The 16,648-nt window shown below is 37.7% G+C and overlaps 1 protein-coding gene across 3 annotated transcripts in view; it reads left to right on the forward strand.

Annotated features, from left to right (window-relative positions):
* The window catches only part of LARP4B (La ribonucleoprotein 4B), a 56,997-nt gene extending 40,826 nt beyond the window's left edge, over positions 1-16,171 (forward strand). For 2 of the 3 annotated variants that reach the window (XM_054059116.1, XM_009558368.2), the window contains 7 exons: positions 2,236-2,342; positions 2,757-3,011; positions 4,479-4,524; positions 7,495-7,659; positions 10,963-11,087; positions 11,651-11,762; positions 12,304-16,171. In XM_054059116.1, coding sequence (XP_053915091.1) covers positions 2,236-2,342; positions 2,757-3,011; positions 4,479-4,524; positions 7,495-7,659; positions 10,963-11,087; positions 11,651-11,762; positions 12,304-12,585 — 1,092 coding nt within the window. In that variant the 3' untranslated portion in view covers positions 12,586-16,171. The remainder of the gene's footprint in view (positions 1-2,235; positions 2,343-2,756; positions 3,012-4,478; positions 4,525-7,494; positions 7,660-10,962; positions 11,088-11,650; positions 11,763-12,303) is intronic. The other variant, XM_054059115.1, reaches the window with a different exon arrangement.
* Positions 16,172-16,648: the final 477 nt, after the last annotated feature.

Raw genomic sequence — 16,648 nt, forward strand, 5'->3', positions numbered from 1 at the left:
TTTTAGCAGAGGATGAGTGTCTCCTTGAACAAATTTGAGCAAACTTCCTGTGTATCAAATAGCAAGCTCATTAGAAAGTTGGGTGTGCTTAACACTTGCAACACAGAAAAGGTAGCCAGAGTCCTTGCAGGGCAAAGCTTTTTAAGAAGGGTGAAGAATGTGCAGAAGACAAGGTACGGTAGTGAACAACATTATCCCAGGAGAAAAACACCTTATTAAGCAGCAATGAATGTGATTCTTCCTGGAGATAATCTAAGGCTGATTATTGCACAGCGCTGTTGTGGGATAGTGAAGTAGTTGGATAGCACTGGTGCAGAGGACTTAAATTAATTTGCAACAGCTTCAAGCAGAGCATAATGTGTGTCTGCCTTCCATCATCCTGGAACTTTTTGTGCTTCCAAAAGCTTAGTAGTTCTGGTTTTTGGTAGAAGACATTACAAGTTTGCCAACATTGAAGTTCTCATACCTTTCTTAGTAAAGCCAGAAAGTTAATTGTCAGAGCTTAAACTCCTTCTATTCCGCATATATTGTCATTGGTTAGCTGCATTTTGTGTACATTAGTGTGATATGGTGTTTCTTGAACTTTTTTTATAGGAAGAACTATATTTGAATGGAAATTACTCCTGAGAAGAACAGGGACAGTTAGGAATAATGGCACAGGAATGATTTTCATGAGACAGGGTTGCAGTTTGCATGTAGACACTTGTGTGCAAACATTGCAGAATTTTCTCTTCTCCTCTGCTTCAGCATAAACACTAATAGTGCTTTCTCTGCTCTCTAATCTCAGCTTAAATACATCCAGTGGTGTGGGCATACAGTTTTAGTTCTGAAACTAGACTGTGGCAATACACGTCCTCAAAATTCTAAAACCTACTTACTTCTTCATTGAGTACTTAGAAGTACTTGAGGAAAGACCTAGTGTATCTTGCTCGGAGGAAAAAAAAATACAGAAAAAACCCCAGCAACCTGTACTTTTGATGAGCCATGTGACTTCTGTGGAGAAAGCAAATTTAATGCTCTTGGTATTATTAAAAAATGAAAATGCCATGGTCACCCATCCTTAAAAAGAAAGAAGGGGTGAATATTAAGCAGTGTTTTAAACTTGTTTTCTTCTAATGTGTTCAGTGTCTTTTCATCATTCAGGTTCAATAGTTGCTCACTAGCTTTGATTTAGTTTTCAGGTTTTTTAGTACAGCATTCAAGTTGTAACTATTAAAGCAGAAAGCACTTCAAAGCCACATTTTGATGAAACTATCATAAAACAGCTTAATAAACTAATAGCCTGTTAATTGAGTCTGAGGTAGCACTTGCTGTCATGTGTGTTAGATTAAGCTAACAGTTTGGCATGACAACTCTTATTTTTCATTAAGTGATTTGCTTTAATTTTTGCTAGAAAGGTTAGACAAGCTTAAAGATACCTTTGTAGGAAATGGTCTTAATCCCAGCTGTTTCTCATTATTAAATTAGGTGTAGAAAAACTGCTGCATAGAAGTCTTACTGTTCTGCATTTTATTTATTTTCAGGGTGAGAAGTCAAGGAAGCATTTGCTGTTCCTAGTAACCTTATGAATGAAACTCATTCATGTATTATAAAAACAAGTGTGCTACCAAGGGTGGAGAAATTGCTGTGAACTTGCTTCAGATTTTGAGATATCTTGTTAATACAAAACATTGATATGCACCAACCACGAAAAATCTTTTGCTAATGTTGCTTCTTCTGGCAACAAGTCAGTAATTCACATGAGCAAGGTGGTCAGATGTCAAAACAGTCAGAGGTCCACTTATACCTAGAGAACAAATGGATGTTTGTTTAGGTATAAAATGGAAGACGAGTAGAATGAGGAGCTAAGAATATTTTTTTATTTATAGCGAGGAATTGACTTATACGTTCTAAGAAACTTTTATATGTGTGTAGGTTAGACTCTTTGAAGAGGTGTCTGTACTCTGAAGTCATGTATAGTATGGTGTGAAGTAGGGGAGTTACTTAGCTTACAGCCAAGAATTTTGGCTCAGTATGTTACAGTCCTCAGAATTATCAGAACTTGAATATGTATAGTGGCTGTCTCCTCAAAAGACAGCATTTTGTAAGTCAGCCATGAGGCACTGGACAAATGCTCTGTTGCTTTTTGAGGCCATCTATTAAGTATTGCCCTGCATAGAAAGACACAAAATATGAAGTTAATTAAAAACAATACTTGGCTTGTTTATAATTATGAGCATGCACTGTATTCTTCAGGTAACACCATTTCCTAATACTGGATTTATCAATGGGTTCACATCTCCAACCTTCAAGCCTGCTGCTTCTCCATTGACTACGCTCAGACAATATCCTCCCAGGAACAGGCAAGTTCAACCATCTTTTAACAATACACAGACTATTTTATTATCTGGCATGTGGGGTTTTAATCTGCCTGTGTTAGTAACACTGCCTTGAAAATACATGTGAAATTGAACCTGGTGCAAGGTTAAGTGAGGCCAAAGGCAGATGGGGCTGCTATTGTTGGAGCAGGTACTGTTTTTAAATGTAAATGGACTGTCTAAAAGCTGAGAACTTTTAGTAAAACCCATAGTTCAAATAGGCAATGAAAAGGTTAATTTTGATAATTCACATAGCCTGGTAAAATTAATACATACCATTCTTAAATGCAATTTGCAATAAAAGACCAAAGATCTTGCTTCTTCTGAATTCTGTGAATCTACTAAGGCCTCAGAAGATATCTCATAGCACGTATGTTGAAATGACTTTTGAATTTGTAGGAATCCTAGCAAGTCTCATATACGACATACAATACCCAGTGCAGAGAGGGGACCTGGGCTTCTAGACAGTCCTACAATATTCAACTTTTCTGCTGATCGTTTAATCAATGGCGTCAGGAGTCCACAGACGCGGCAGCCAGGACAAAACAGGACACGGATGCAGAATGCTGCTACGAGTTATACCAAGAGGGAAGTTGGAACTGGACGGATGGAACAGACCAGCGTTGACTCGTCTCCCGGTTTAGGTAGAGGAAGGTGAGTGTACTCTGTAATTGTCCTCTGAGCAACCTAGTACTACTGTTTCTAAACTACTTATTTTAGTAAAAAGGTATGGTGGTAGTACTGTTCTCTTGACTATTTTAAACTAAGACTGTCTCTCCTCAAAGCTAAAGTCTTGGAGTACTTCAGAGGAAGTGCTAAATATAGAACTAAAGTCAAGTGGATTTGCTTACTTTCCTACCAAATTAAAATCATTCATGGCAACTCATGAACAATTTACAGCCATAAGATCTAATCCACTATCCTTTGTGTTGTAAGACAGTTGTTTGCATATCGTTTGTTTGACTTCAGGAAGCAGTTCTGCCCATTCCATTGCTCAGCAGTGTAGATTGTTCACCTAAATCTGTACAAGCAGTGCTCGTTGTTAATTTTTTCAGTTGGAAGACAGGAATTTTGCCCAAATAAGACATTTACAACAATGAAGATGATGGATCGATATGGAGGGAGGAAAAAGGATTGCGTGAAACTAAGACAACTATTGTTATGCAGTTTAAAAAACAAAACACAAAAAGAGAGAAAAATACCTGGGGAGCTGAAAATTGTTGGCACCAATATTAAAGCGAGATTTAGCAGACTTGTCTTGGAAATTTTAAATACAGTACAGTTTGAAGTGCTTTATAGAAATACTGCGCAGCTTTGTTTAATAATGGCTGTGTTTGTCTCCAGGTAAATCACATTTTGAGTGACATACTGAATTGGAGCATAATGCGAGTCTTTTGCAGATGAACCTGTATTAGACTTGTATTGTACCACAGCAAAGTTCAATGGAGATTTTGTGCAAGGATTGTAATACTTCTCTAAATCTAATTTACCAGATTGTTTTAACCAGTGGATAAAAGTATGATGAAGAACATAGGAAACACAGTTGCTCAAACTATGGACTAAAAAAATGTATAGGAATAGTCAATACTTGGATATATATCCTGATGTTTCGGTATTGAATACATTTAGAATTTGAAGAGTCAAACAGAAAACTTGGAAAAATATTTTGAAAACAAGTTAGAATGCATTACAAACTCTAAACCACTTCTTGGAGGGGCTTTACCTGAAGGAGGACTGAGGGAGAAGCCCTGAAAATGTTTTTGAGGTGCTTGACCTAAATTGAAATTGGCTGCATTTCAAAAGTTACACAGGTACCAAAAAATAAAAATACTAAAACTTTTACTTTGAATTTGCAAGATTTTGTCTAAGCGTTATGTGTACCTGACACAGAGATGCTTTGAATTATTTGTAACCAGTGTATTCGTATGCTGATTTATAGAAGATACATGCCTTTATTTTAACGAGAGCTTACTAGAAATTTTTCCCTGGAATACTTTTTTAATAACTTTTCTTGAATGAAGACTGATGAAATAGCAGCTTGAATTAATTTCTCGTGTTTTCACAAACTGCCTTCTGCTCAATTATAGGCAAGGTTCTGATAACTGCTTTTTTTCCCCTTAGGAAAAACTCATATGGCTACCGAAAGAAAAGGGAGGACAAGTTTACAGTGAGTGTTCATAATCGTATTAATTTATAATAAAAGTAGGGTAACAAGGTAATAGTATGGATTTTATGTGAAGTAGCAGGTGAGATAAGTTATTGCACAGGCAATTGTATGTCACAGTTGATTGAAGACAGCAGCTCATTAATGCAGAAATCAGGAAAAAGTTAAAATTACTCTTTATAATAGCAAAAATTTTCATCTGGATGTTAATTGATTGGCATGCCAGTGTTCATGTTCAGGGAGAGCTAAATATCTAAGCTAAAATTTAAAACACTTGGTTATTGTTCACGTAAACACTGAAGAACATTCTGTATATCTGTCAGAATATTAGTTAGGAAGTGGTGAGTTCTTGCTTGCCTCCCCACGTACCACTTGATAAGGGTATACTGACACTATTGAAATATTACAGTTTTGGTAAACTTAAATTCAAAGTGAATACCTAAATAGTCTTGATACTTGAAAGGGGCAGGGAAAATGTGTAGAAGAAGAAAAAGTGTAATTGTTTGATAAGACTTAAGGTTTAGTTTGATCAAACCAGACAGTTCTCTGTAATTCATTTTTTAACATGACACATTCATTAAATTGAACCAGATTACTTCCTTATTCATGTTGCAATTGTGAAGTAACCCCACTGCATGAGTTGTAACACTTTCTTAAAGGTCTGGAATCATTGTACTTGTGTGTTTGTGCATCCTGCTGTTGAATAGCCTTAGAGGACTTGGATAAAGGAACATCAGGGTTTGGAAAGCATAAAATGAGAAGTGGTTCCTTCCCTTTGGTTACTTTTGGTTCTTGTCAAACTTCTCTGAGCTCAGTGAGATCAGATTACTTGTAGGATTCTCAAAACTTCCCTTTTGCCCTTTCAAAACTACTTGAGTTTAGATTGGTGTTTTCCTATCAACATTTTTTTCCTGTCTTTGAACAAGGAGGCGGTACAGGCTAGGTGTATAAGGGAGTGGCTGGAATGAAAGGGTTGTCTTGGACACTCCTACTGACCAGAGAGGCTCTTTTGACTTTAAAGGCTATTTTAACTTTGGATGTAAAACAGGTAGACGTGACGTCTTTGGAGACCCACGGCTCCCTTCTCTCATCAGAAGGCTTTAATTGCAGCATGTGCAGCCAGTTTCTTTCTAGTCTCTTCTGGCCTATGTATCTTTAGTCTGTGCTGTCCAGTGATGCAGCTTGAACAGATGCGAAAGCTGCTGCACACCCACAACTGTGTACACTGGGAAGGAGAGTACGGTGAAATGAATGATAAAATTTGACCTGTTTAGACTGTGTGAAGAATTGAATCCAGGATCTTTCTTTCTTGTATGATGCTGTTGTGATTAGCTAGTGTATGTAGGATGTCACTACAACCAGTTGTATTTGAATGGAATGATGACTCCTTTAGATTTTTATTATTTTTAAGGGAAAAATTAGTATGCATGCTCGCACAAGAGCATTATGCTTTTTGATCAGGTTGTATTTGAGACTATAGGCATAAGCCGATTACTCAACTTGTCATAACAAGTTGACTTGAGAATTTTATGCAATTGGCAGCTTAAAATGCATTTAAGCCCTCCCTGGTCTCACTAATTTAGAATGTTAATGCTCCTTGTTTCTTTGTTGGGTTTTTTTAGGACTCCTCTGTGTAACTTAAAAATGTTCGAAACCAATAGAAAAGCATTTTCTATTGCAGGACTTCAGTCCTCTTAGAGAAGACTTAGTAGTGCAATTTGAAGAACTGTTCTAAAACCAAAAAAGGTTGTTCCTCTTGCAGGTTGAGCTGTATAAGTGTAGTCTCTCAGTGACCCTTTGACAGGTCATGAACTTCCATTTTGGGAGGTTTGCAGGCTCCATTGCTGTAGCACACTTAAACTGTATTCTGGGGGTAATGCTGGGTCAGTAGCAGTCACTGGAGCTGCAGTTATTCTTGCCTTTGTATTCTTTCACTACTTAGCCCTCAGCATATGTTTCTTTTGACATAAACTGTAGTTTGAAAAACCTCAGAGGTATTTTTTTCATCCATTGATGTTCAGGAAGGGCAGAAAGACATTAAGTAATGCAACACCTGTCTGTTCAGAGGCATTGTTCTCACATTCAGATCATCTTGGATATACACCCATAAATATTTTCCTTTTCAAAATAGGAATCCTCTCAAAGACTCCTTTGCATTTAGTATTCTGCAGCAGCAGTCGTCTTAGTACAGGTGTGAGTGCAGTCGTGAAACAAGTTACTTCTTTGTTTACCTGATGTAGATGAAGTTAATGGGTAACTTCAGTTACAGCATATTACAAAAGGAATTTTATTTTTTCAGTGTCAAGAGTTTAGCTTTGGAAATCCTTACAAGTGGTCCTCACAAGTGATATTCAACTGTGCTACTTTTAACTCCTGAACTGCTCTCTGTAGTGCAAGATAGTTGCATTTAGCCCATTGATGGTTTTTTGCCTGGGACGTGGTTTTCCTTCTTAGATTTAGGTAGAAAAATTCTCCCTGTTTCAAAAATAGTTTTGATATTTATCTTTGCATTTTTACTAAGTGACTGAATAAATTTGTATTAATCAGATAAAATTACCGTTGTCTGGCTTACATGCAAGGCGTGCTGTCTTGCAGTTTCCTACTATATCTGAACATAATGCAAGATTCCAGTCCATTTTCCTTTCTTTTGTCAGTGTAAGTGTCCATCCTGAAGGAAGGAAGGGTCATTGAGAAGAGTTTTCTTACTATACCAGCATCACTAAAGCTTATGCATATGACATTTTGAAGGATGCCAATGCAATCCCATTTAAATAAGTTAAATATTTTTAAGGCAACAGTGGAAAATGAAAGTGTCTTTTCCTCAGTACTGTGTGGTTTTCTTCGGAGGTGGGATGGGGAAGGCCTCCCTTGCGCTTTACAGATATAAATCAAATGCAAAACACAGTTTATAATCCCATATATTTCATTTCTGTCATCCAGCGCAGTAACCTCAACATGTTATTTCTGTTCCAGAGAGGTCAGACACAGTCTCCACCACCCCCAAAACCTCCATCTCCTAGCTTTGAATTGGGTTTATCTAGCTTTCCTCCATTACCTGGAGCTGCTGGCAATCTAAAGACTGAAGACCTTTTTGAAAACAGACTGTCTAGCATTGTAATAGGAACGCCAAAAGAAAGAGTGAGTATCCAGTGCTTGTTCATTTTTGTTGGAAAGCAAAGAATTGCATACCTCTTGTTTTCACATTTGGTGGCTATACATGGAAAAAAACTTATGATTTTATGTGGGTCATAAGAAGTGCTTTTAAATAACAGCTTTCAGATGATGTGCCACTGCCTTCTTCATTTGTATCTTAGAATTTGCCAATATTCTCTTTGAAATGATGTGAACTATATGCACCAGTATAAGTAGATTTTATTACCAGAGATTAGAAAATACATTTTTTACGTTCATAGTTGCTTCAGGCTTTTTAATAGACTTGGGTGAAAAACATGATAAATTTTCTTCCTGTTTGAAAGGCAGACTCCTAAGTTGCATCTAAAACACTTCAAAGTGACAGAGATAAACTTTTAAGCATGGAAATATAAAGAAGCTGCCTACATAATCTCAGTACTAGGTATCATAGCTGGAAAAAGAACTGTTACCAAAACCAGCTGGATCCCAGTATTGTCTTGTCATATTGCATGGAAGGATAAAAATACACCAGAATGACTTGGCAACCACTGCTTTCTAGAAGTAGATGCAGCTGAAAATTAGTGTTCAGTAGTTGTTCATAGATTTCATTCTTAGAACTGTCTCTCCCAGGCCATCTGTCGGTGACAGCATGTTCTTCTCCATCAGGATTCGTATAATCCTATGCACTATGGAACAGTCTAGGCTATGGAAGTCTATCTCAGCTTTTTTTTGTTAGCTCTAATTTAACTTGTGTTTTTCTAGCTGTACCACAACTGAAGTTAACCCCTGGATATAGCAGTGTGAAAAAAATGATAAAACACAAGACACTCTTGTGTCTCATGTCTTAAAACCAGACTGTCACAGAAGTATTTTCTTTGGCACTCATGTTCCAGGAGTGGGTTGGGAGGTGTCTGTTGGTAAAGGAAATAGGAAGCAGCAGGGCGGCCTGCACCCAAAGCAGTGGTTGTACAGACAAGCCATCTGTTCTGTCTCCAGCAAGTGGTAATAGGGACAACTACTTCCCAGAGTTGCATTTGGGGGAGTATGCAGGACAGTGGCATGAGAAGAGCAATGTTTATCTTACTGTTGCTCCAGACTGCAGCCTGTACTTGGCCAAGATCTACCTATTATTTCTGAAGTCGTTTTTGGCTATCATATTCCAAGTTGTAAATACAATTCCAGCACTTGCTATTGATACTGCGGCTGAAAACCCATTGCTCCTCCATTACAAATGTAATATTTGCTTTGCACTGTACTTATTATGAAGAACTTAATACTTCTTCCCTGTAGAAGCACCTGAGTGCCTGACTGATTATGATAGTGCAACGCACTGTCACGTTGATAAGCTTCCGTTGATTTCACAGAATCACAGAATGGTTTGGGTTGGAAAGGGACCTTTAAAGATCATCTAGTTCCAACTGCCCCACCATGGGCAGGGACACCTCCCACCAGATCAGGTTGCTTAAAGCCTCATCCAACCTGGCCTTGAACAACTCCAGGGATGGGGCATCCACGATTTCTCTGGGCAACCTGTGCCAGTGCCTCACCACTAGAGTTCTTCCTAGTCTCTAATCTAAATTGCTTTCAGCTGAAACCCATTACGCATCATCCTATCACTGCACTCCCTCGTAAAGAGCCCCTTCTCATCTTTCCTGTAGGCCCTTTTTAAGTACTGGAAGGCCACTCTAAGGTCTCCCTGGAGCCTTCTTTCTAGGCTGAACAATCCCAGCTCTCTCAGGTTATTCTCATAGGGGACAACTTATTTTTCTGGCTTACACAAGTTGGTCTGTACCATTGTGTGAAAGAAAGGGATTGCACTGTCTTTTCTTGTTGATGTTAATAAGGATAAGGTAACTGCAGCTGGCTCCAGAGAGTGATTGTATTTATCTACAGAGGTGTTTGAGTTAACATTCAAATCTTGCCAATATGTACAGGCTGCTTTTACCTTGATCTCAACATGTTTTTCACGTCACCTGATGTGGAGTTATGAAATGCTAAAGTAGAGTTACACAGCACTGCTCTTGTTTTATAGATGGGCAAGTCATGTGTACAGAAGCTGGGTGAACTTAGGTTGTGTAATTTCCAACAGTTGTTATCCAAGCATTGCGTCTTTATGCTCTTTGCTTTGTGGTGCTATTCCAGGTGCAGCTCTGGGGAATGGCAGGTGTTAATCGTCCCACATTTTCTAACTGGGAAGCTGCAGTGCTGTCAGATCAGGGACTGAGTGTTTTGGCCTAGGAATGGCACTTCTTTCAAGTCAGACATGCTATTCACATTTAACCATGTACCTACAAGTTTTGAACCTGTAGGTTCAAAGATGCTGAGCGTCTTGCAATTTCAAGCTTTTGCATGCACTGTTGTAGTGAGTAAAACTGTAGAAGCTGTTCTTTTATTTTTAAACATCTACCTTTTAGCATGTTACTTTTATTTCAAGTAAAACTAGGCTTAGATCTACTGCAGTGATCTGTACTGCTTGATTTAAAACAGCATCATCAAATACTGTTTTCCTTTCTAACAGTGACCACAGGAGTCTCATGTTTTATGACCTGTGAATGGTGACTGTACTGGGGAAAAGGAGTGGCAATCTTGTTCCTTCTGTGCTTGTGTTCTCCCATTGTGCTCGCTTCTGCCTACCAGAATCTGTTCTGGTTTAGAGCAAATGTTTTTCAAGATAGAAAGTCTTCTTTCTCTTTTATTATTTTGTAACAATTTAAATTCATGTGTGCATCTTGAACTTATTTGGCCTTTGCCTGGAAGTATCCCTTGACGCTATCAGAGTCTTTTGAGGGCAGTGGAGAAGCATCTGCTTGGTAGCAAATAGCACTGTAGCATCAGAAAAGGCCTTTTTGAATGATAGTCATATCCTGCTTTGTAGAAACCCAGCTATTGGGATGATGCGAAGTTAGAGCTTTGAAGAGACAGTTCTTAATGCACAACTCCAGGAGAGTTTTTTGTGTGATAAGCTAATTATGGTTATGTGAACTTTGTCACTGGAAGGCACAAAACTCCCAGGCTGAAAAAAGTGATTTTTCTCATGCAGATATGACCCAAAGGGAACTAAGCTTCTATTTTTTGGGGTGGGAGGAAAGAGCCACGGTGCATGATTTTTTTTGTCTGTGTTTCTAAATAATTGTAAAGGAAAATTTATTTGTTACAGTACATATATTGGATCGTTCTGTTTATTCCTGTAGTTAGTTTACTCTTTTAAATTGACTTGTAAACTGTTTCCTGATTATGTTAACTTCCAGGAAAACCATATTAATTAGATATTATGATTGCCCTTTCGTGCCTTTTTTTTCCCTGCTTCAGAACATTAATGTGGATGCAAGTACAAACACTATTCCATCGGGAATTCCTCGAGAGCCGTTGTTGCCAGTTTCTTCTACGTTGCCCAGGACGTTTGAAAGATCTCCTTCGCCATCCCAGTCTTCTGAGTAAGCACTTAATTACATGGCTATAATTGTTCTGTTTTAAATCACATTTGCCTTTTCTGTCATGAGAAGGCTAGGTGGAACGCTCTAAATAGCTGTTAAAATCTTAATCAGTGAAAGAAGTAGCATTTTGTTGTGCATTGTACTTGTAATGAAGGCAATAAAGCTTAATTTGTGAACAATATCATAGTAGTGATTCATAGTAGTTATTCAGCAGACAAAAGTTTATTCTCTGCATATTTAAAAATTTAATTGAATACCTTACTGTCTTGTATTTAGATAGTTTTGAAGCATAGAGGAAAAAAACCACCATTCTGGGGGCAGTACCATTGTCTATATAGTAGTTAGTTTTCAGTAAGACTTTATTTGGAACCTGCAAATTGGATTGAGGCATTTGAGTAACAGGAGTAAGATAACTGAATAATCAAGTGCTGTCAGTGTCACAAATTACAGGCAGTGTTAACATCCCCATGAATGTCTCTTGAGTTTTAGACACATTATTTGATCATTCATCTGTCCTGAAATTTCATTGTTCATGAGCTTTGCTTCCTGCTGGATGCTTACAGGGACTCCAAGGTTGTGGAGAAACAGCAGAGAGAGACACAAAGTACAGAAAAGCTTTCTTCTTCCACGCTCAGTACTGCATGTAAATCGGTACAAGTCAATGGGGCTGCCATAGTAAGTGACCTTGTTATTTCGTTTAATGATCCAGTTTGATGCATTTAACAGAATATTGCTTCCATTGCTACCCAGCATTGCTTAATCGTGTGAGCCCGGCATCCTTAAATTTGCATTCAGTGACTTCATGATTACTTGCATGATACAATTATGCCATTAACAGTTCAGTGTTTAAAGTAACTTGATGCATGATAGCTGTTTGTCTGAATTCTCTTCTTGGTAGTATCCTTGAGGCAGAAACATTAAAACATGTTGATGTTTAAACCAGAGTATTCATTGTCTTTCAGCTTTATTAGTTTGCTTGAATTGGAATTATTTTGCCCTATCACCATACCCTGTTTTTCTGGCATACTGTTTTGCATCTGACCTTGTCTTAACTTATTTTGCATACAGCTGCTGTAGACTTCATACTTGAGCCCTTAACTGCATGTTCTAGTGCAGTAGTCTTTTGGGATGAAGACTTTTTTTTTTATTAATAGAATATGTGATTTTTCCTCAGGATGCTTTAACTCTGCTGTCCTATTTGGTTCTGATTTTACAGGAACTGCGAAAACCCAGTTATGCAGAAATTTGCCAGAGAACAACTAAGGATCCACCTACATTACAACCCCAGAAAGAACAGAAGCCAAACACTGTAGCATGTGGGAAAGAAGAAAGGAAGCCCACAGAAACAATAGAGAAAAACAGAGAACCTCCTCCTCCAAAGTCACATCCTGGACAACCCAAAGACCAGAGGAGACAGTCAGGACGCAGATCGTCCCCTCCAGCTGTTGGCAAACGCTTAAATAAAGAACAGAATACACCTCCAAAGTCTCCTCAGTGAAACTAATACCTGGGAGGAATTTGAAAAGAGGTCTGCTTCCCACAAATTAAACCCATGTTCCCACTAAGATACCTGAGAATGAGTTGCTGGTTAGGAGCTTGCAGTGATACAAGGCATATAACAATGCCTGCAAGTTATTTTTCTGTGAAATACGTTTTTCCCCTCTTGAACAAACATTCTATTTTTTCTGGATGTTTCTGGATAGTTGTTCTAAACCTTACATTTAGTTTGGTGCTTAATTGGAGGTGAAGCTTAGTGTGATTATTCTTTTTTCAAGATGTAAAACATTTGTCTTTAAACAAATCAACTTTTTATTAAGCCTCTCTGTGGCTGTGTGAGTGCAAGCTCTGTACAGTGAGTTTTTTCTAAACCGTTAAGCAGAAATGTGCTGCTTCAGTATTTTTAATAAACTGGTCTGCAAGTACATATCTAAAGTGTCCAAAAGACTGACGGCAGCTAGTGTGTAGAGTGCAAGGAATTAGCTATATTTTACAAATTAATATGTGACCTTGAATATTTTTTTTATTGGGCTGCTGTACTAAGTGTCAGCAAATGAACTTGCACTTTTAGGTTAAATGAGTTAGTTGTTTCTAGCGTTTTTAAGAAGTTAATCTTTTTTTTGATATTTTGCACACACAAAATGAATCCTGCGGAGCACCATAGCAGTCTCTTTCTAAAATATACCTTTTTTGACTTACTGCAAGCAAGTAACCATCTTCTCACTCCAGAATAAAACAAACGTTGTAATTTGCAAATACAAAGCACATTGTGAATAGAAAGACTTAAGTCTGTGAGCTTCTATGGTGGTGAAGCCTGATAGTGGATGTTATCAGGAGAAAGCACTGTAGCCTTCTTGTGATAACTTAGCTTCCCTGTGCTTGTAAGGGAGTTAACTGAGTCAGCGCTGTATGTTCTGGTTACCCCTGTGCTCTGTGTAGACTTTTTTTAAACTCTGCCCCAAGTGCTCTTTGAAAGAGTTCATATCTTAGTCAGCCTTGTGTTGACATCTTCCTGTAACAACAAGCATTGGCATATAGATTTAAATTTTTCAAGACGTGAGATAATGGTGTTTGTTTTGTGTGGTGGAGGAAGAGATCCCTGATATTTACCTCTGGGATGAGGTTTCTCACACTTATTTACTTTAGAAGTGATGCGCTTTCTGAAGGACAAGGATGCACTAAATTAGCAAGTTTCTAATAAAGTTGAATATAAATTATTTTTGTTTTAAAAATAAATAAAGTTTTTCTTTAAGTGTTTAAACTGCAGGAAGTTCAGACAAAACTCATTCCTGCTGACTATGACAGTACAGTTTATTCCACAAAAATGTTTATTTAAACAACTGATTTTTTTAAAGAATTATTTCCATCCAATATTTAAAGACTTGAATTTTATTTAAACTTGAAAATGACTTTGCCTTAACTTTTGTACAAGACAGCTTAGAGTTAATGAGGTCTGACCCCGTGGAGGGTTAGCATGAGTGGAATACAGAATTACTCAGTTACAGTATGTATCTATTGTCACTGGTCTTACTGGGTAAACATACTGTAGTACAGGAACTAGCAGCAGTTTTTGTAATATACCTTAAAGATCTTAAACAGTTGATCTTTTTCAGATTGTTGAAAAACTTGTAAATGCAAATAGTCAATACTGTATTAAATATGTGCACTTGGAAGTGTGTGCTTTGCTTGTACAGTTGTAAATAATCAGAACATATAAAAAGGTACCCTAAAGAAAAAATCTGATAAAAATTATTGATATTATAAATGTTGCTGTTGAGCTGGATGTAGATAAACTAAATGTTGTGGTTTGAATATTACTTTAATTTGTTGTTTTTTCTTTTTCTTATTTTATTCTGGTGTGCTGAACTGACTCTGCCTCTTCACTGCAAAAGGGAAATGGATCGGAAGTCTTATTTGAAAGCCCTCAAATGTTTTCCTCTTAAGTCCCTCTAAAACCAAGTGATTTAACCAATTCAAAAGTGTTTTGCAATGTAAATAGCCATTTTCAGCAGTCAAGCTGTAATTTTAAGTCATTAATAAAATCAAATTTAATTGGAAAAAACCTTCAGACTGCTACAAAAATAGACACTGAAGCTTACTTGTCTGCTTGCAAGAGTATCAATGCTTTCCTTAGTGTATGATTCACGGAACTGTAAAGTAACTATAGAAGTTGACTCCTGATAAATTTCCTGTTACAAGCATCAATTGGTAACTAGTTGACCTTTTAAATCCAGCCTGTTGTATGCTGCAGAATTGGTCAAAATAGGGCATGCTGGAATCTGATTTTTCTTGTTTTCAAAAACGCACTTTGTGAATGCTGTGGGAGGACATGGGACTCTGACATCACCAAAACTGCTCAACAAGTTCTGTCATTGGATTTCTAATACGTTCCTCCTTTCCCCAGTGGCAGTGAAAATGGTAGCTGGAGTTGTGTATGGTTTAGGCCAGCTGTATGATTAATTTTGTTTGTCTGCTGCAAGTGAAAGGCTTACCAGCTGCAAACAATCACAAGTGGTTCCTTACAGTGACTGTACAGCTAGTTATAACGCTCAACTGGTACCTGAGGTAATGTATCGAGACCAGCGGGATGTGTTGTGCTCTTCTAATGTATTCTGCTGCCATTTGTGCTAGGTCAATACACTGTAATTACTGCTTACCCAGCAACAGTCTGTTGCATTGAAAGTTTAAATCTTCCTCTGATGTGGTTTTTATAGCTTTTTATAAAAAGAAACAAGTGACACGCCAAATAGCTGTGTAATATACAACTTCTCCTTAACGCATTTTACTTTAAGATTTTTTTTTCCACTCAATGACAAAACGGAGTTTTCAGAGTAGAGTTGTGAAGTTGCATGCAGACTGTTGCTATGATACATAGAGGGATTAAAATGTGGCTTTTGAAATTAAAAAACTCCCAAAAGCAGTAGCTGAGTTAAAGGTTCAGGGATGCAGTAATTAAAATTGGCATTTTACCTTATAGGATTGTGTCGTGATGCTTTTCGTGTTGAAACCAAGTTAAAATGGGATCTGAGACTCTTCCAGGAATTAAAAAAAAAACAGAAAGGTTGCTTTTAAAACTCAGTATTGTTTCAAATCAGTCCCCCACTATGGCACTGTCATTTGCCACTGGGAAATCTGAACAGTGGCAGACTCTACTTTGCTGCATTATCCTGCAAAGACTTCAGAGCTGGCATAGCAAGGCCTTTTTTGAGTGCGGTGCAGTGTATCAGGAGCAACAGCTGACTGTAATGGTGCATACCTATCTCTGTATCTCCTTCAGCTAGCAACAGTTAGGGGATTTATGTGCTTTGTAACCTATTACACTAATAGCAGCAGACAATCGAAGATTTCCAAGGAGACCTAACAGCTGCCAATTCTTGAAATAGAAGTGTAATATGGGATCCTTCTTGAGGGTTTTTGTTTTTGTTCTTCTTCCATTAAGACTGGAATCAAGCTTACATGTAAACTATCAGTAATTTAAGTTTCCTTTTGTGTCATAAAATGTAAAACTGTCTAATTTGAAAAAAAAATATGTAGGTTATGAAAAATAAAGATTTAGGCACTGTTGAATTCCTGATTTTTTAATTAAACCTTTCTTCAGCAGTATTTTTCATTACCTTTTGTCTTTTGCTCCCATTTTTGGAAATTGTGTATTTCTAATTTTGGGAAGAAAATTCTTTGCCTTCTTTAGCGTTCAGCACAACCGTTGCAAACACCACCTAGGACTGTGCAGCGGCAGCAAGAACACCTAGAACAGAACTCTAAAGGCAGCAATGCTCAGCTCTACTGGGCAACCATGACTGGTCAACTTTTTATAAAACGAGAAGCGTTGGTGTGATTTTTTTTTTTTTTTTTACTGGAGGCTATCATATTTGTTAGTAGCTTCCTCTAATTATTAGAGAAGGTGTTGGCTTGACCAACTACTGTGCTCAACAAAGTAGGGCAACACAGGAATACCGGCGTACACTGGATACCGCAGGTTTCTCTGTCTTGGAAAAGCTTGTTATGTCAGTTAACCATTAAGCTTTGGTGGTGATATGGGCTACAAGTAGTTGAAGACAACTGAT

Source organism: Cuculus canorus, chromosome 2, assembly GCF_017976375.1.
Source record: "Cuculus canorus isolate bCucCan1 chromosome 2, bCucCan1.pri, whole genome shotgun sequence".
In the NCBI taxonomy this organism is placed as follows: domain Eukaryota; kingdom Metazoa; phylum Chordata; class Aves; order Cuculiformes; family Cuculidae; genus Cuculus; species Cuculus canorus.